This window comes from Balaenoptera musculus, chromosome 11, assembly GCF_009873245.2.
Source record: "Balaenoptera musculus isolate JJ_BM4_2016_0621 chromosome 11, mBalMus1.pri.v3, whole genome shotgun sequence".
In the NCBI taxonomy this organism is placed as follows: domain Eukaryota; kingdom Metazoa; phylum Chordata; class Mammalia; order Artiodactyla; family Balaenopteridae; genus Balaenoptera; species Balaenoptera musculus.
In genome coordinates, this window is record NC_045795.1 from 99,496,480 (window position 1) to 99,515,956 (window position 19,477).

The 19,477-nt window shown below is 51.4% G+C and overlaps 1 protein-coding gene across 7 annotated transcripts in view; it reads left to right on the forward strand.

Annotated features, from left to right (window-relative positions):
- IFT122 (intraflagellar transport 122) overlaps positions 1-19,477 on the forward strand; it is a 67,792-nt gene that overhangs the window by 28,577 nt on the left and 19,738 nt on the right. For all 7 annotated transcript variants that reach the window (XM_036868959.1, XM_036868952.1, XM_036868954.1 and 4 more), the window contains 7 exons: positions 197-399; positions 1,336-1,473; positions 2,898-3,062; positions 5,176-5,373; positions 10,646-10,786; positions 14,288-14,341; positions 17,211-17,372. In XM_036868959.1, the coding sequence (XP_036724854.1) occupies positions 197-399; positions 1,336-1,473; positions 2,898-3,062; positions 5,176-5,373; positions 10,646-10,786; positions 14,288-14,341; positions 17,211-17,372 (1,061 nt within the window). The remainder of the gene's footprint in view (positions 1-196; positions 400-1,335; positions 1,474-2,897; positions 3,063-5,175; positions 5,374-10,645; positions 10,787-14,287; positions 14,342-17,210; positions 17,373-19,477) is intronic.

Here is a 19,477-nt window from a genome sequence, read left to right on the forward strand (position 1 = left end):
TACAATTTTGGATCTCAGTTTAGCAGAGCTGATTGTACATATTAGACACTCTGTAAAGATTTTTTGATGAGAGTATCTCCTTTAATTGCCAATAGCAGTAACTAAATGATGGCTTTTAATTTCTCTGCCTTCTACCTTACTTAACAGCCTCTTGGTAGAGCTGGTTTTTTGTTTGTTTGTTTTTTCTCTTTGACAGTTCGGATTAAATGCAAAGAGCTTGTCAAGAAAATTGCCATCTACAAAAATCGATTAGCTATCCAACTGCCCGAGAAAATACTCATCTACGAGTTGTATTCAGATGACTCGTTGGACATGCGGTACCGGGTGAAGGAGAAGATTGTTAGGAAGTTTGAATGTAACCTCCTGGTGGTGTGTGCTGACCACATCATCCTCTGCCAGGTGGGCAGCGGTGGCTGGGAGGGTGGGCCGCATCCGCTTCATGCTTCCTCCGAGAGTGGGGTACCCAACTCACAGCTTTAAAATTGGTCACTAGGAAGCAAGTCCCTTTCCGTCAAGCTCAGTGGCTATTCATTGCTTTCATTTTATTGGCATCTAGATGAGTCACACTCTACCAGAAAGTCATGGGCCATAAACTGGAGAATACTTTTTTGTATTGCAAAGCACTTTGTTAAACTGGGGTTGTATATATATTTTAATGACTTAAAGCATACGTTGATATCCCACAAAAGGAAGATCAATATTTTTTGGTAAACATATACACCTAAAAATTTGTGATAGCTTTCAGTTAAACAACAAAAAAATTTATGATATCAACTCACAGTCGTAAAGGAAATTTTACTTCTGAGAACTTTTTTCACAGAAAAAAATTTCTCAACTTAGAGCTTCCTAGAAATGTCTAGGTCAACGCCAGGAGGGTTTGGAAAGACTTTAAGAGAAGGCCAGCCCAGCATCTTTCTTGAAAGTAAAGGTGGATTTGGTTTCAAGAAACTAGGCCTGTTGGAAGTGATAAAATGGAAGAAATCCTTTAGGAATCACTGGATGTAAAATACTATTAAAATCTCTCTAAAAATCTAGAACTTCAGGCAGTTTAGGGGTACCGCAGGTTATAGGATAGATGTGGCAAAAAGCTGTGCTTTTGGATGCTGCCTCTGGCTGTGGCCTCCTGGAGGTCTGCTCAAGAACTGAAGCTGAGCTGGGCTTCGTGGGGAAAACTTGTGTGCAGGGGTAGTGGTGCCAGGCATGGGGTCTAGATGGGGTTCAGTAGGTACTGAGTGTGTAGGTATTTTTCATCCCTTAGGTGCAGGCAGACCTCCTTGGGAGGGCTGGGCATGCTTATTCTGTTGAATATCACGCAGAGCTGCACTTGCTTTCTAGGAGAAGCGGCTGCAGTGCCTGTCCTTCAGCGGAGTGAAGGAGCGGGAGTGGCAGATGGAGTCTCTCATTCGCTACATCAAGGTGATCGGTGGCCCCCCAGGACGGGAGGGTCTGTTAGTCGGCCTGAAGAACGGACAGGTGAGCGCTCCCTCGCGTCTCCCATCAGGCTGATTATCTGCAGGCAGACACTGGCGACCAGACTGGTTGTGACCCTGAGGTGGGTTCCCCGGGGCAGGAACAGGGCTCCCCCGCCTCACCTCACCCCCCGCCCCAGGCACATTGGAGGGCCTCCCAGAGTTCCATTTTATGAGGACAGCTTCAGGCCAAAGATGCTCCGACTCATAGCATGCCGAGTTCTGACAGAGTCGGCCCTGCAGCCTCTGGGCTGCCGTAGAGTGGGTTAGTGGATTTAAGGTCACCCAGAAGGTGGGAGACTTGTTAGAGATTCAGTTTCAGTGTCTTGCTAGAGAGGAAGGCAGAGCTCGTTCCTTAGGTCAGGTCCCTGTTAGAGCAATGCATGGATCAAGGCATGTTATCTAGCTTGTATCCCAGAGGGTGCTAGTCCTCAGGCTGTTACTAGATGTTTAAGACAAATGGGCCCTTTGCTCAAATAGATGTGGAAAATCTAGGTTACAAAAAGTTAAGCAGATTTATGTGTGCGTGTATGTGTGTGTGTGTGTGTTCTTTGCTCAAAAGAAGAAAGTTCTAAGTGGGTTACATGGAAATTTGAAAGGGAAAATATAACTGCAATATAACTGCATTAGCCTGAGAGTCAAGCTGTCTAGCAGATGGCTTGTGGCTGAGCCTTGTCAGGCCTTTCCTGGGGACGGAAGTCATGGAAGTTGAGATTGGCAGGGGCCACAGCGTAGCAGCACCACAGGGAAGGAAAGCCAGCTTCCTCCTCTCTGTCAGCTGTCACTTCCGGCGCGAGGCTGGAGAGCATGGGCTTTGTGGGCAGGTGGACCTGGGGTCATGTTCATCCGTAGCTACTCACTAGCTGTGTGATCCTAGGCAAGTCACTTCACCTCTCTGAGGCTCAGGTTTTACAAATGAAGAGAATACCACATGTTTCACAGGGCTGTCAAAAATGGTCAATAACTGATAGCTATGTACATCATCAACTCCATCATCAAAATTATCATCATCCCCACCACCAGCATCATCGTCGTCGTCATCTTGCTGTGGCTACACCAGATGTCTTGTTAGTGTTTACAGGCGCCTCTTCCCGTGGTAGTCTGTGACTCAGCTCTCGTTAGATGGTGTCTCCTAACCCTGCAGTTTGGGTAATGTTGTTAATAGTCCCCAGTCAAGCAGACATTCAAGTGAGTTGGTCATGTCTTGGGGACTGTCATTACCTTGGCGGCCTCTGACGGACCACACTCCCGGTCTCCTATGGAGAAAGCCCTGTTCTCTTTCTTTTGATGGATCCCTTTCTCCGCACAGAGCCTCTGGTGAAGTTAGTGGGAGTTGTTCTTGTAGAGCACATGGGTTCCAACGGCCTGGCGGTGCTCCAGGGTGTTGTTGCCATGGGGACTCACAGTTTTCCTCTGAAATTTTGCCAGATCCTGAAGATCTTTGTGGACAGTCTCTTTGCCATCGTCCTGCTAAAGCAGGCCACAGCCGTGCGCTGCCTGGACATGAGCGCCTCCCGCAACAAGTTGGCCGTGGTGGATGAAAACGACACGTGCCTGGTGTATGACATCCACACCAAGGAGCTGCTGTTTCAGGTGACCCCCAAGAGTGCCCAGGACGAGGTCCTTGCCTAGAGACCCTGCAGGAAGGGCTTACACTCTGGCTCCCAGGTGGGCCTCCGGGGAGAGCAGTGAGGTGTGGGGTGTGGGGACCGCATGGCAGCGCAGAGTCCAAGAGGCCGGGCCCAGCCTGCGCCTCGCACGTGAGCGGCGGGAGCTGGGCGAGCCTCGTGGACTTCGGTTTCCTCACAGGTAAGGTGGGCAAGTTACACCTTTCTTATGAGGTTACTGTGAGCAGTAAGTGAATAATAGTCAGTCAAAGTGGGGCTCATATGTGGGCTCTCAGTAGGTGTTTTAACGTGAAGGTGATTCTTTTGAAAAAGTCTGCTGCTCACCGGCTGGAGGCCTGCCTGTGTCTGCGAGTGCCCTGAGACACGGTCAGGAAACAGGACTGGTTTTGTCATCTAAAAGAAGGGAAGGGATGGGGGCAGCCCTTCCTCTTGTGTTTCCCAGGGATACTGTAAGAGCCAACAGGAGGTGGATTGTGTGGGGGACAGTCGTTGCTTACACACTGCTTGGTCCTGTGGCTGGAGGAGGGGTGTGCCCGGAGAAGAGCGCCCACAGGCTCCGTGCCCAGCGCCCGCTGGCTTTCTGCTGGACTCAGCGCTGCTCTTTGCCTCTTTAGGGCTTTGTAAGCGGTCAGGGCCATTTGCCCGAGGCGGGTCCCCCCAGAGCTAAACCCTCCCCGACTGGCTTCCTCAGCCACTGCAGGTTTCCCTGTGTCATGGGCAGATTGAGGACCCTTCATCAGGGCTCCTCCTTGTCCTCGGCAGCAGAATCAGCACGGCAGAGGGGTGCGGCCTTGGTCATTTGGAAGGGGACACCTGGCTACCACTAGCCCAAGGCGACTCCCCCATAACAACTCGCCCCCATCACCGGGAGGCAGAGTGGTTTCGAGGAAAGAAAGAGCACAGGCTGTGCCTTCAGACAGACCTGCCTCCAGTTCTGCCGTCATCACTTACTGTGTGATCTCGAGCAAGTTAGTGAACCTCTCTGAGCCTCAATTTCTCCTTACCTCTAACATGCAACTAGTACTTGCCCCCTCACAGAATTGCTGTTGGGCTCGATAAGGTACCATAGAACCTAGCTCAGTGCCTGGCACAAAATAGGGCCTTCGGTGTTACGTCTCTTCTCTCCAGACTGAACACCCACCCCCTGGAGGTAGGTTAGCAGGCCCCCACTTGTGAATCTGCGCCTGAGCCTTGAAGGAGTGGAAGGGTGTGTGTCCTTCCCAGTCCCCACTGAGGGTTCTGCAGGCAGCCAGGGAAGGTAATTCTCCAGGCTTGCCAGGGGACACAAACATTCCCAGCTATCTTTTTTTCTCCTCTCAGCTGCCCCGGCCCCCTGCAAGCAAAAACAGCTATATTGTTTTTTTCTCATTATAAAAGTAATCCATGCTCATTATAAACGATTCAGGCATTGTAACAGATTCTAGGTGGAAAGGTATGAACATCTGCTGGTCCCTGGGGCCCCAGAGCTGAGCAGAAAACTTTGGAGGGGAAGTGAGGGGGGAGGGGTGCCTCCCAGGGAGACTGTAGTTTTTACATGTGTGAATTGTCAATGCAGAGAGAATATATTATTTTCTAATTTTAAAAATAACTCACTGTTCTTTTTCTTATTATAAAAAACAATAGATGTTCATGGACCAAAAGAAAATTTCATGGACAAACAGAAAATGTAGAAAACAAAAATTACCCACAATTCCACCCACCTTCAAACAATCCCTGTTAATTCTTTGGAATATACCCCTTTAAACCTTCTTCCATGACTAGCTTTGTATATTTATTCCTTAATAGAACTAGAACCCACCTTGCTGATTTTCTCACTTACTATGTAATGATTAATACTTGGGGATAATAATATTTTTTTCAAAAGTAATGCTTGCTTATTAAAAAATTCCTACGCACACAGTGCAAAGAGGAGCTTGCCTCTGTGTCCTGTCCATTTCGTCCGATCCCCTTCTCCCCCCGTTCCCTACACTCCACTGTTGGCAACTTAGTGTGATTCAGGCTTTAAAAGGAGTCCTTGTCTGAGTGTAGGAATGGTGCCCACGCCCGGGGCTGTCACCCTCACCATCCCCGTCCCTCAGGAGCCGAATGCCAACAGTGTGGCCTGGAACACCCAGTGTGAGGACATGCTCTGCTTCTCTGGAGGCGGCTACCTCAACATCAAGGCCAGCACCTTCCCCGTGCACCAGCAGAAGCTGCAGGGCTTCGTGGTCGGCTACAACGGCTCCAGGATCTTCTGCCTTCACGCCTTTTCTATGTCGGCCGTGGAGGTGCCACAGGTAACCCGGGAGCCTGTCAGCTCTTAGCCGGGGCAGGGCAGATGAGACCAGGAAAGCCGGGCTCCTCGTGGTGCGTGGGAGGGACTGGGGAGGAGAGAGGGGAGAGAGACTAGAGTGGCAGCCGTGACAGCGTGGAAGGCACTCTGGACTTGAACCTGAACCCCATGTCCACCCTTTGCAACCTGCGTGTCTTTGGGCAAACAGCTCAACCTCACTGAGCCTCCATTTCTTTCTGATCCTCCTTTCCTGGGAGGGGCGGGGAGGGGTATGCAAGGTTGTCTGGCAGCAGACAGCGTGTTTTACTGAGAGCCGTGCGTGGGACAGAGTGGAACAAGCTGGCAAAGCTGGGAGTCCAGCTGGGAGTCCAGCAGGGCGTCCGCATGGCGTGCGAGGGGGTGGTGTGTGCGTGTGAGAGAGAATATGGGTGGGACGGGGCGTAGGAGCCGAGGTCTGTTGAGCCAGAAAGGGAGCGTGGGACTGTCTGCACCCGTCCCTCAAACCAGGAGGAGGCCAGAACAGATGTTGGGGGGTTGGGGCGAGCTGGAGTCCAGAGCCACGGAGTGGTGGGGAGGGCAGAAACAGACAGGAGGGCAGAGATTGACGACCCAAGTTGGGGATGGCCTAACCCCGGCGGCCCCAGCTTCCTGTCTTCTCCCCAAGGGAATCGCGCCCTCTGTAGAGCTGTCTTAAAATAGAGACAAGCGCCAAGGAGAGGCTAGCCCTCAATTTCCCATCCTCGAGAGAGAATCACTCTTGACTTTTTTTTTTTTTTTGCTGTACTTTGAGGCTTGTGGGATCTTAGTTCCCTGACCAAGGATTGAACCTGGGCCCCCGGCAGTGAAAGCACTAAGTCCTGACCACTGGACTACCAGGAAATTCCCAAGAATCACTCTTTTTTTTTTTTTTTTTAATAAACTTATTTATTTTATTTATTTATTTTTGGCTATGTTGGGTCTTTGTTGCTGTGCACGGGCTTTCTCTAGTTGTGGCGAGCGGGGGCTACTCTTCATTACTCTTCGTTGTGGTGCGTGGGCTTCCCAGTGTGGTGGCTTCTCTTGTTGCGGAGCACGGGCTCTAGGCGCACAGGCTTCCGTAGTTGTGGCTCACAGTCTCAGTAGTTGTAGCTCGCAGGCTCAGTAGTTGTGGCTCATGGGCTCTAGAGCACAGGCTCAGTAGTTGTGGTGCACGGGCTTAGTTGCTCTGCGGCATGTGGGATCTTCCCGGACCAGGGCTCAAACCTGTGTCCCCTGCATTGGCAGGCGGATTCTTAACCACTGTGCCACCAGGGAAGCCCAAGAATCACTGTTAAAGATTGTAGAATATATGCACCCAGATTGTTTCTATATGTACATATAATAGATGTGTGATACGCAATTATGAGTATATGATTTTATATAAACATTTTTAAACAAAAGTGGAACCATACTGTAAATACTGTTTTGTGACTTCTGTCTGTAAGTATTGCTCCTATAGATGAAACCTGGTTTACTGTACTTACTTTACTGAATGTGGATTATAAATAAGACTTTTAATCACCTCCCCTTACCTCCATCTTCTAATTCACCTGACATTTACATACTGCAGACCCATCACTTTGTATGAATTATTGGCCATCAACTAGCATTCTGGCTTTTTCACTCAGCAATCTACTGGAAACATGGCTCCACATTAGTAAATGTGCTTCTCTAGCATTTAAAAATACTGAGGTGATTGTAGAGTCACATGTAATTGTAGGAAATCATACAGAGATCCTTTGTACAACTTGCCGAGGTGTTCCCGCTGGTAACAGTTTGCAACCACAGTACAAATTTATCACCTGTGTAGGTTAGTGGTACCTCCGCCATCAGCCCACGAGATCCCTGGTATTAGGTTGCCCTTCTGTTATAACCACACCCCCTTCCTGCTGCCCCCATTGTTTTTAACGATTGCTTTTTGTCCTGTCACATGACGTCCACAGCTTACTCAACCAGCGCCTATTGTTCGATGGTCATGCTATTTACAGCTTTTTCCCTGTTGTAGATAGTGGGCATCTTTCTAGCTAAGTCTTTGCACCAATCCCAGTATAGCTCCTTGGTATAAATTCCTAGGAGTGAAATTGCTGGGTCAGAGGTCATGTCTATGTGAAAGATTTGTAGACGTGTCTCCAGATTGCCCTTCAGCTGGGCTCCATCCGTCTGCGCCCCCTCCAGACACCTCACCTTCACTCGCGCTCCCTGCCTTGGCTGCTTGTTTGTAAAGGCTGGGGCTGGGGTCCGCTTCTCCCTCTAAGCTGATGATACCCTTGTTACTTATTGCTTCGGGAACTAATAGTGCCTGACACAGAGCAGTTATTCAATAAATGGCAGTAGAATTAAGATCTGAGGAAAAGGAGAGAGACAAAAAGAAAGCCAGAGAAAGAAGGGAGAGAGGTGGGTGGAAGCAGGGCAGGAGGAGGGGCAAGAACCGCCCCTGCTGGACTGTTTCCTCGCGGAGCTCCCCATCCCGAGCCCCAGCTCCACAGCCACCAGAAACCCAGTCCTCCTCCATCGTGCCAGGCAGGCCATGCTGAGTGACAGTTTTCCTCCAAGACTGCCAGCGTGACCTCGAAGATAAATGCAGTTTGCTGCTGCTCCCTGGCTTTGGCCGCCAAGAGGAGCCGGCAGGGCAGCGTGGGGCTCCCTCTGAAGCCAAGCCCTTCAGATTCAGCAGCCAGAGCCCCCGTGGCTGCACCAAGGCCATCCTGCTGATGCAGCAGGTCACAACTGCCAAGGGTTTGGAAAGGCAGCCTCAAGACAGAGGCTGTTTATCTGTCGCCTCTGCCTCCAGCCATCCTGTGGCTTTGGCCGGGAGAGGAGGGAGAAAGAGCAGACCCACTCTGGGGATTTCTGGTTTCCTTTCGAAATTTACATCATCTTGTGCAAGAATTGGTTAGTTGGGGCTGCCAAGTAGGGCGGCGAACCCTGGTCGGGCTTCTTAGGGCGGCGGTGACTTCATGCTTGGAATGCAACAATGAGATCAAGTAGAGCTCCGAGGGCATTTGTTCCGTCAGTATATTTTTAAAACTCCCGTTCTCAGAGTGTGCCTCCCAGGCAAGCCCAAGTGTTAACCATTTGTCCTGTGCTGGCTTCTGCTGTGCTTGTCCGAGTCCCCGAACCACGCTTACGGGGCTCAGCCTTGGGGGCAGTTGAGGGGAAGGAGCACTGGCTTTGCGTTCTGACTCTGCTGTCCAAACCAGCTGTGACCTGGAGCAGCTCCTTTCACTCTTCGGGCCTCACTTTTCCTTGCAGTGGAGCTAAACGCACCCATCCTTCAGGTTTTGTCTGGCCCAATTCCTATGATTATTGTTATCATCAATCTTTAAATAGCAAACCCTACAGAACAACTAAATTGGAACAGAGGTTGTTCACCAAAGGAGTTTAGAAAGGAAAGCTTGTTGTTCTTGGGGAGTTTGAGAAAGCTTCCGGGAGGTGGTGACAGTTGATCTGAGCCCAGAAAGGTCTGGAAAGACAGAGAGGAGCAGCAGCTGTGTTTCTGTGCTGAGAAAGCACAGTGGGGAGGGAGCAGGCTCGCTTTCGCCTGGCACCTTCCCATTTTCAAAGCACTGGTGGCCAGCGGGCTGGGCAGGGCGTGGTAACAGAAGCTAATCAGTTTACCCCAAATCCCACAGCTAGGATGTGGCTGAGCCAGGCCAGGGTTCTAGCTCAACTGCTGCCCGCCTCATACCCTGCTGCCCCCTTGAAGGGAGGAGAGATGGGGGGCAGGGCAGAAAAGGTGAGCATTGAGAAGCAGTCTTGCTGTCAGAGGGGAGAATGGCTTAAAAAGAAACAAGTTTCCTTCAACTCTAAAGCTAAAAAATGGGGTAGGGAATTTCAAAGATAAAGGCCCCAAATGGACACAACAGCTCTTCCAGCTCCACATTTGGGAACCATTAGCGCGGAGGTACTGGCTGATCGATTCCACTGCCCAGGAAGCCAGAGGAGGGGTGCAGTCCCTTTAGCACGCTGACTGGCCTTTTCGTTGTTGAGGACGCCCGGGCCCAGCTTACACCTGTTCTCGTGTGCGAAAGAACACACACACACACATACACACACACACACACACACACACATGGCAGGGAGGAGCACAGAACCTGGTCAGCATGCCCCCGGTCCAGCCTCAGGGCTTCCACGTGCCACTTCTGTGTCCTTAGCAGGTCAGTTGCCCTCTCAGTCTCCGGGCAGTAATCGGGGCAGTAATACCTACTACACAGGGCTGTTGGGACTGATCCAAAAGCACTTAGTAAACCTAAAAAAAGAAGTTATTAAGAACTGTTCACAGGTATCATGGTGAGGCAGCCCTGTCTGGACGGAGGGATGGTAGGAAGGTTCCCAGGGCTGGGGCACTAGGACATGGCAGCCTTTCTTGGGAGATGCAGGTTTCTCCTCCCTCTTCGTAAGAGGCCATCCCAGGCCCCTTCCTCACAGTAACGTTGTTCATTCCTTCAGCAAACGTAGACTGAGGGCCCACTGAGGGAGTTAAGTACGACCCCGCCGCCACCCTCAGGTTGTGCACAGCCTTGTGGGGACAGACTTTTAATTAAAATATAGCCGGAGTGACTTCCCTGGTGGCACAGTGGTTAAGACTCCATGCTCCCAATGCAGGGGGCCCGGGTTCAATCCCTGGTCAGGGAACTAGATCCCACATGCATGCTGCAACCAAGAGTTCGCATGCCACAACCAAGGAGCCCGCCTGCCGCAACTAAGGAGCTGGCGAGCTGCAACTAAGGAGTCCACGAGCCACAACTAAGGAGCCTGCAACTAAGACCCAGCGCAACCAGATAAATAAATATTTTTAAAAAATAAAATACAACCTGAGTTCAGGACAAGGGGCAGAGGGAGCTCAGACCCCTTCCCTTGAGGGGTCAGTGAAGACTTTACAGAAGAGGTGACATTTTAACAGGGCCTTTAAAGCCAATTAGGTACTTTGCAGAGGGCGAGGAGGGGCAAAGGCATTCCAGGCAAGCGTGACATCTTGTGATCCGGCCACCCTGGAGGTGGGGAAAGCCGGTGGTGGTGGAGGGGAGGCGGGTGGAAGTTTGTGCTACTGAATACGATGGCTGTGAAAGGGGTGGCCGAATGGAAGGGCATCAGGTGGGCTGGGGTGAGGCTGAGCAGGGTGCTGATGGGTCATTGTGACCTTGCTCTGTGACATTCGTCATTAAGTTGGTGCACACACGTGGAATCAGGCTTTGTGTGCATCTGACTCTTCCGTTGCTCTGAAGGCAGTCTTCTTTCCTTTTGATGAAATCCTCCAGTCTGCTCCGATGTACCAGTACCTGGATAGGAAGATGTTCCGAGAAGCCTACCAGATTGCTTGCTTGGGCGTGACAGACACTGACTGGCGCGAGCTGGCCATGGAAGCTTTAGAAGGATTGGAGTTTGAAACAGCAAAGAAGGTAAGCGTCAGTCAGCGTGAGCTGGAATTTGGTCCTCGCAGGCTCCCTTGAGGAGGCAGATGCCTACTGTCGTGGGCTCTGGAGTTAGACTGACCTGGGCTGGGATCCCAGCGCAGCCACCTCCGTGAGCCTCAGCAGGTAACAGCCTTTCTGAGGTTGCTCACCTGTAAAATTAGGGTGATGACAGGCCCCATCCTCACGGAGTTATAAGGATCTGATGGATAATGCCTGTAAAGCCTAACACAGAAGACGGGGCATCTGATAGACTCTAGCTGTCAGCCTTGTGAGCGATCATCCATGCACAGCGCACAGCAAAGCCTGCACATTGTCAGCACTCGGTAGACGGTAGCTTTTATCATTGGTATAAGCACTTACTGGTATTAGGGCCACTTATTACACGATGCTGTTTTTCTTGGCACTCCGCTAAGTACATTGGAAGAAATGGTCACGTTCTCTGATTCTGACAGCAGTGTCACTCCACACATACCCTCATGGCGTGCATGATTCACGGCCTTGATTCGTGGTGTCGTTGCCTGGCTTAGTCTATGAAAACTACAGAAATGGTTGAAAACATTTGCCCCCTTTGCACATATTAGAAAAAGCCCAGCTACGTCTCTGCGATGGGTTTTCATCTGGAGCCTGAAGTGGTGAAACGAGTGGCTTCCAAACCCCCCTCCCCTACTCCTCCCTCCCCTCTTTTTCTTCCCCACAGTCAGTTAACCAGGTCCTCATTTAGCCCATACTCCTGGCTGGTGGGCACGTGGTTGCAGAAGTGTGTGGTGCCTGCCCTGTGCTCGGGTGGGACTTCTAGGCCTGAAAAGAGAGTGGATGGGGACCAGGCCGGGACTCAGCAGCCTGGTTGAGGCCCAGCTGTGCCTGCACGGGCTGGATGACCCCAGCCAGCCGCTTCTCTCGGAGCTTCAGCCCTCCCACTCCCACAGCGGGGACGGTGAAGACGCCGACTGACAGGCCTGCGTGACACAGTGTCATTAGGTGTAACCCCCACGTTGTAAGAGGGATTCTAAAACTGGCAGTGGTTGTACAAATGCCAACCATTAGTACAACAAGTAAAATTACCATGATACAATGATTATCTGTATCATAGTTTTAGATCTAGCTAGCATCAGAAAAGTGGTAATAGAGGAGGGCTATTAGGAATTCTTAAGAATTCAGAGGAGGGAGGAAGCAAGTCCATGGAGGGAGCTTCCCTCTCCTGCCCCACCCAGAAATGCCAGGTGGGGTGAAGAATGACAAAGGATTCCTACAATGTGTTTTGTTTGTTTGTTTTTAGCCTGGAATGAAATTAGAAGTCTTTCTGAGAGATTGTCAGTTACTTACACCCAGCAACTAAGCATCAGTCTCATCCTAGCATCAGCCAGCACTGCCTAGCACGGTGCTGTAGACCATTAGGCACTCAGCAAACGTTTGAAACAAACTAAACTGGAACCCCTCCTCCCCACCCTGTATCCTCCAAACGCTCCCTGAGAATAGAGGTTATTGTGTGAAGCCCACAAGATTTTAACCATAGACTAGAACTTGATCATTTTATCCAAATTCCCATTCCCCAGCCTTTCTTTTTCTGCTTTGCCATGTCTCAGGCACACGGGGATGGAGGGTGGTTCCCGGCGATAGGCCAGTGTCTCCACTAGATGGCGGAGGAGAGCTGTTTCACACCTGGGAAGGCAGCCCCAAGCAGAACTGCAGATGCGGCCCTGTTCCCACACTTCCCTCTGCTTGAGGTTATCCACGGGCCTTGTGACTCTGACCGCTCTGACCAGGGCACCCCTCACTCTGCAGAATGTGTCAGGGCTGAAGAAGCTCAGGTTTCTCACGGTGACAAGTCCTCAAATACTAGCAGAGCAGAACTAGAAAGGCCATGGAGACGACCTCGCTAGCTTGCCCCTTTCCATAAGGAAGTTGTTGGCAGCCTGGAGGTGGGGAAGGGTTAGGTTCAGGGCCCCCCAGCTGGAAGGTCTCAGAGCCAGGAATGAGACCTAGAATGCTCCTTCTTTCCTCTCTGCCACCTTGCCAGACACCCCAGGCTTCCCCCTCATGTTGCTTTCAGGAAGCCCAGATCTAGACGATAGCTTGTAAGCCCTCCTGTGTGGAAAATGGGTGCTTCGAGCCCTCATCCCTTTGCTTATGTGATGCGTGCCTGACCCTTTCAAGGGACCCCTCTCCAGGTCCCATCTATCAGGTTCCTACCCTGTGATGCTTTGCTTAGTCCAGCCTCCTGCCTCCTGCCCATTTCCAGACAGTGAATCTGTGTTCTCCAGGGCGTCTAGTTCGTAATTGTATAGCTCTTGGCTCAGGGAGAGTTCATGATCTGTCTAATCTGCCTGCCTCCCCTTTTAGAATATGGGTCCCTGAATCACAGAGGGGGACAAGGGCCAAGTCGTGTTTGTCTCTGGGACCCCAGCCCCTGATAGGATGCCTGGCCCTGCAGGATGAAGAGATGAAGTCACATTGTGGTCATCTGTGAGGCAGCCAGAGGCCGGATGACCTGCTCATCTCCTGGCCTTTTAGGTGGAGCATGTCACGCAGCTGAGCAGAGAGAGCGGTTGGCCAGGGTGGTGGTTCTGCATTTTAAATTCGAAGCTCCTGGACCTGCTGCCTCCTCCAGGCATGTGTCAGCCCATTTCATGTGGGACTCTGTAGAGAAGCCCGCCTGGGAGGAATTAAATGGGAGGAGATGCTGGCAGCAAAGCCACATGAAGATCTGCCTGACAGGGTGGGTTATGTTCCTCTAAACCCCTTGCAGAATCTGAAAGCAGCACAAGGGGCTTAGCTAACATCAGTTTGCCTGCAGAAGGCTGCCTAGAAGTTTCTAGTAGCCCGTGGGTTAAAATCTCTGGCTTTACTGCGAGTCCAACGCAAGAGCTCCACTTTTAGGATTTACATAAGAGTTTGCCTTCCAGGGACTTGGAGTGATTCATTCCCTACCTCCCCCTTCCTTCCAGAAACCATCTTTGTTCTTTCTCAGCTTTCCCCTCTTCCCCTCCCCCTGTGCCGGCACCACAGGCCCTGTGTTTGTGCCCTGCCGGTAAGCAGGGCTGTCTCCTGTGCTCCATCCTGGTCACTGAGGTGGACGTGCGGTCTCTCCTCAGTCAGCACGTCCCCCGACTCCCACCCCACTCCCACTCCTGTGCTGCTGCCTCAGAGGCTCAGACCAGCCTGGTCTTCCCTTTCGCATAGAGATTTCTCCTTCTCCAAGCCAGCCCCATCACCGACTGCGGTATCCGAGTTTTGTTTACCTAGTCCCAAAGTGAGTGATGCAACCAGGGCTTCTTTGCTGTTCTTCATATGGACTAATCCCAGGGATAAAGCCATGCTTCCCTGGGTGGCAGGACCCTCCCAGTACACACGGTGATTAATCAGTGCTTGTTTCTTTCTCTCCTTACTGGCTCACTTTCTAAAGCTTGACTTCCCACCCCCAGCCAATCATCCACTTTTGAAGCCCAGAAGGCAGCTGATTTTATTCTTTCATTTCTTCCCCTGTAGGCCTTCACCAGAGTACAAGACCTCCGGTATTTAGAGCTCATCAACAGCATTGAGGTAAAAGGTGAAGCGTTCTTGATTCTCAGGGAAGCGCAGACGCGCTGTCCGTGGTTTGCAGGCAGCTCTTCCAGCAGGCGAGGGTCTTGAGGACACGTGGACAGAGCCCACTGGTGTCTGGGCGTCCGGGCCACAGCCTTGCTCTGGGGGACAGAGTGCCACGTGGGGGGAGCCAGCACGTGGGAGCCGGGAGTACAGTCTGTCACTTGGCAGCTGGGTGAGGCAGGTGGGTCCCTAATCTCTCAGAGCTTTGGTCTCTTGTCTGTGAAATGGGATGAGACCTACCTCACAGGGTTGCTGGGAGGATTAAACAGTTCTCAGTAACGGGATATCATCCTCAAAGTGGCTGTTAGCTTGCTACCTCCCTCTAGGGCTCCGACAACGTGCCAGTGTAGGAGGCGTTTCCCAAATGCACATGGTCTGCACCCACCTGCAGGGATGGGCCCTGGGGAGGGAGGCATGTGACCGAGCTGGCGCCTGCGGAGCTCTGAGCCCTCCCCGCAGCCCACCGGTCCCGGCCTGGACCTCGTCAGCCACACCCAGAGGCGGATGGGGGCCTAAAGAGGCCGGTTCTAGCTGCACCATTTGCTGGGTGATGGGAGAAAATATTTTTCATTCCTGTGCATCTTCATGCTGTCTGTCCATAAAAAGGTGTACATATTTCTTCTTCTGAACAGATTTATTGTGAGGCTCTGGGAATGTGAGATACATTTGAATTCACATATGGAAGCAGTGAGGAGATCAGCAAATGTCTCCTCCCTTCGATTCAGTTCAGCATAATAAACACGTGTCGTGGGCCAAGCCGTGTGGCTGAGCCCAGTGGGCAAAGAGCTGAGTGGAAGAGAGGCCTGCAGGAGCTCACAGCCTGCTTGGCCTAATAATAGTTGCCGTTTGTTGAGTGCCTGCTCCGTGCCGCACGCGTGATCGATGTGTACACGATTTTAAATCCTCACAACTTGGTGAGGCAGCTGCTGTTCTTACCTCTATTTGATAAACAAGGAAACTAAGGCTCAGAAAGGCTGTGTCACGTCCCCAGGGCAAAAAGATGGGTTGGAATTTAAGCCAGTTTTGTTTTCCACGCTCCTGCTGTCTTTACTCTAGGCCATGTTGCCCTCTTGGAAGTTGCTCGTGGTGCTTTTCCCTGCACTCCCTCTCCCTCCCCGAGCACAGTCACAAGGAGCATCTCTGTCTTCCGTTCCGTCTTTACCTGCATGGTGAAGGGTTTCTTCAGAGCCATCTACCCATGATGCCCAGTACCACTTACTACTAGGGGCCACATTTGTAGATCAGCTGGTCTGGATCTAGGGGTCTTAACATCAGGCCATGGAACATAATTTTTCTCTGTGTAAAAGTAACCGACCTCTGTGAGGACCAACTCTGGCCATTTATCACGTCTTACGGAGATCCCGTGTACTGTCTCTTCTGGTGTGCTGTGAGCTGGGCAAAGTAAACTTGTAAGAATTGCCTCTTGAAAAAGAGCAAAGTGCCTTTGAGTGAGGATCCATTTTGTTTGCTCTGAGGCCTTAGTTGCTTGCTTCTAGGCATTCAGCATTGTTCCAGAGAACTGGGGTTCCTTACTGCGCTTCTTTTGGATGGGCCACATGCAACTGTGCTGATAGCAGGAGGAACGGCATCTGTCCATGTGGCTCTTACACATTGAGTGTGTGGAATCCTTTGTACTGATCACGGTGAGGTTCTGGGGCCCGGAACAGATTTGGCCTAAATTCCACGCCTAGTGAAACCTATTTCTTTATCTCACTGCAAGATTTTAATTCATTTCGTACTATTAGGAGTTAGTTTATGGGGCTGATTAGCCTAAACTATGTGTAGTTTGGTGTTTTTTTTTTTGGGGGGGGGGTTAAAAAATTATTTCTGTCAGTGGGGAAGCATGTTGCCTGCCGCTGTTATAACTTTCACCAGCTTGCCTAGGAGTTTGATTCAGTGTTTCATCTTCCTCCACTGTGGCACACTAGCTAGAAAACAAGCAAAAGGAGACTGCTGGGGATGAGAGATTGGGTGCTATTGAGTGTTTACAAATACTTGAGCTGTAGACCGTTGACTGTTCCCTAACACAGGAGGGAGGGGAGAGTGCCAGTTACTTCTCCTCGTTCTCAGCACTGCTGCCTGTCTGTGTGTGTGTGTGTGTGTGTGTGTGTGTGTGCGCGCGCGTGCGCGCACAGGTGTGTTGTTGGGGGCCGTCACAAGTTTCCAAAGGCTGTAATACGTGGAACAGAGAGCATCTGGAGTCAGACAGAGTCCAAACGCCAGCTCTGTGTGATCGCGACCTGCCCCTCTCCTGAGTCTCGGCTTCCCGCAGCGTGACACTTGGGTGAGGAGTAGCCGGCGCCTAGTGGGTTCTCAACACACGGCGTTGCTCGCCTTCTCTTTAGAGACAGGGACGTAGTAAGATTCTCTATCCCATTCTGTTGGTCTTTTTCTTGGGAAGAAACCCTAAACTTTGTCCTTGTCCACCATTATCATGAGTAACAACTCGGCCAAACCAGGCCTGAGGATTTGGGAGCTCTTAGAGCTTGGGGACCCCCTACGAGTGGGTGGTACACACCATCCTCACTATGCAGTTGTTTCCTTGGAAGAATATATAAGGAAGCAGCCATGAGGAATTTCCATTAAACAAACAAAAGTTTGCATCTCTTTTGATCATCACTCATCTGGGGAAGAAAAAATCTGCTTTTGTTGTCAGGCATTCCCACCAGAAACCTAGGTGAGAGACACAACAGCCCAGGAGCCAAGCGTAGGTTCCAGTAGGAAGGCCCAGGGGCTTAACTTGAAATAGCAACATCTAACTTTTGTAAAGGCTGCTTCCTGCCATGGCTGCAGAGGCCATTTCCTGTGCTTCTAATTTTTCCAGGAGAGGAAGAAGCGGGGAGAGACCAACAATGACCTGTTTCTGGCAGATGTGTTTTCCTACCAGGGGAAGTTCCACGAGGCCGCCAAACTGTACAAGAGGAGCGGGCACGAGAACCTGGCGCTCGACATGTACACAGACCTCCGCATGTTCGAGTACGCCAAGGTAACCCGGCCACGGCCTGCCCAGCGCCGTGCCAACCCTGCGGCCTCCAGGCTGTCTACCCCAGAGGTGGTGCGGACAGACGGTAGCTGTGGCCTCAGAACGGGTGTGGGCACATTGGTAAACAGAGGAACCATCGGAGGCCACTGGTTAAAGCTGACCTACAGCTGACCTTTCAGGCTGACGTCGAAAGGGGCAGAGTGTAACGGTTCAGAGCTTTGTCAGTGACAGAACTGGATGGGCGGTGAGTCCTAGCCAGCATAGTCGCTTTGTTAAGGGTTCGGGGTTCTGTTTCCCACAAAGTCTCTCAAACCTTTGTCAGAAGCCACTGAGAACCTGTGTCCTCAGGCATGAGCTGGTTCTGCTGTTGTTGTCACATAGGCCAGCATGGTTCCCTGCAGCCAAGGTTTCCTAAGTGCCTGCTCTGCTTGGTGCTGGGCTTCGCTGGGCCTCAGAGGCGCTGTGACAGAGGCCTTGCCCGCCGCTGTGAGCACACTGTGCCCCCATCGCTCGCCTGGGGTTGGGGGAGATATCCTCTTGCATTTGAAGGGCCCCTGTGAAGGTTAGTCCCCAGCAGGTCTGGGCCTTTAAAGGTACGTGAGGGCAGTCTTCCTGGAGCAGCTCCTGATGGCCTGTGTGAGACTGAGTCCCACTGAGGACCCCAGACCACCAGGACACATGCAGGTTTGCCTAGCGCGGGTGAAAAGAGGGTGGGTGCCTGGGACAGCCAGGTTCTTCCTTCCAGGGAGGTGCCTTTGTTAACCTGTCTCCGAGTAACCTCACAGAGGCTTCAGAATGTTCAGTGAGTCATCAGCCACAACCAGTTAGAGGCTGTTAATGGTAATTAGCTAACGAGTTCAAGATGGAAAAATCCTCCCCATTTTTTCCCCTGCTTTTCTGTTCCTGGAGATGGCTGTGTGCTCTTTTATCTTCTACCAGCTGTGAGACCCTGGGGCTAAAGGTTGTGTCTGGGTCCCTGTGATGCGGCCCGGGAGTTGCTGGTCATCAGTACCTGGCCAAGCACCTGGGCTCCAGTCTGTCTCTTCCTTGGTGCTTCCTTCACCCCAACCCTCAGATCTGGGTGCTTCAGGTAGCCCCCTTTTTGCCCTCTTCAACTTTTGTATCCTCCCCCAAACCCCAACACACACACACACACACACACACACAGACACAGACACACACACACACAGACACACAATTTAACAGTGCGTTCACACTGAGAACACTTAAATCAGGGTGTCTCTTTCTGGGGGTGACAACATTTAAACCAAGGATAAAACCTTGAACTAAAGGATCGAATCCCTGAGGGTGGAATTCAGGCTTTAGGAACAGTTAGCCTTGGTTGTTCTTCTGGACCAACAGCGCTTCCTGGATCCTCTGAAAAGTCCTGGTGGGCAGCTGTGGCGTAGGAGACAGCACCTTGCCGTGGTGCCCAGAGAGCGGGCGTGAGTCCCGGCCTCCCTGTGGGTGACCTGGGGGAGGCTCTGCACTTTGCTAGCCTCCATTTCCTCCTTGGAGGGTCGCCTAGTCCAGCTGAGCGCAGTTCTGAGTTGCAGAAATGAACCCACAAGGAAGCCCTTTACAAAGGCCGAGCTGTAGAAAGGCTGGGAGAGTGAGTGGAGCCAGGCGTGACCACAGCATGGCCGTCCTTCAGACCGGCCCCTGCCAGCCCCACCCCGCCCTGCACTGAAGCCCCTCCTCACACTTCCCGTGGGCTTTGTGTGCCTACACTCTTCCACCTAGAAAGGCAGCCCATTTACGCAGTCCGTCTGGTCTGCCTCTCCGCGAAGGTAAATACGCTGGGGGTTGTTTCCGGTTTCAGGTTTTGATCACAATTCCAAGTAGGATCCAAGTAGGTTGGTTCCATTTCATTCCCCCCCGACCCCCGACAGTCTGAATTTGAGAAAATGTGTACGTACGCATTATGTTGGGGGTGGGGGGAGATACAGTGCTTATTAACATGGCATGTTTTTGTTTACTTGAAAATTGCTTCCCAAGATTCAATCTGGTTTTTGGAAAATTTTTAAATTACATTCCCACGTACAAATAAATTGTATGCTTTCCGGGGAAGTGACATGTTTATATGGAGATAAAGGGAATTATAATGC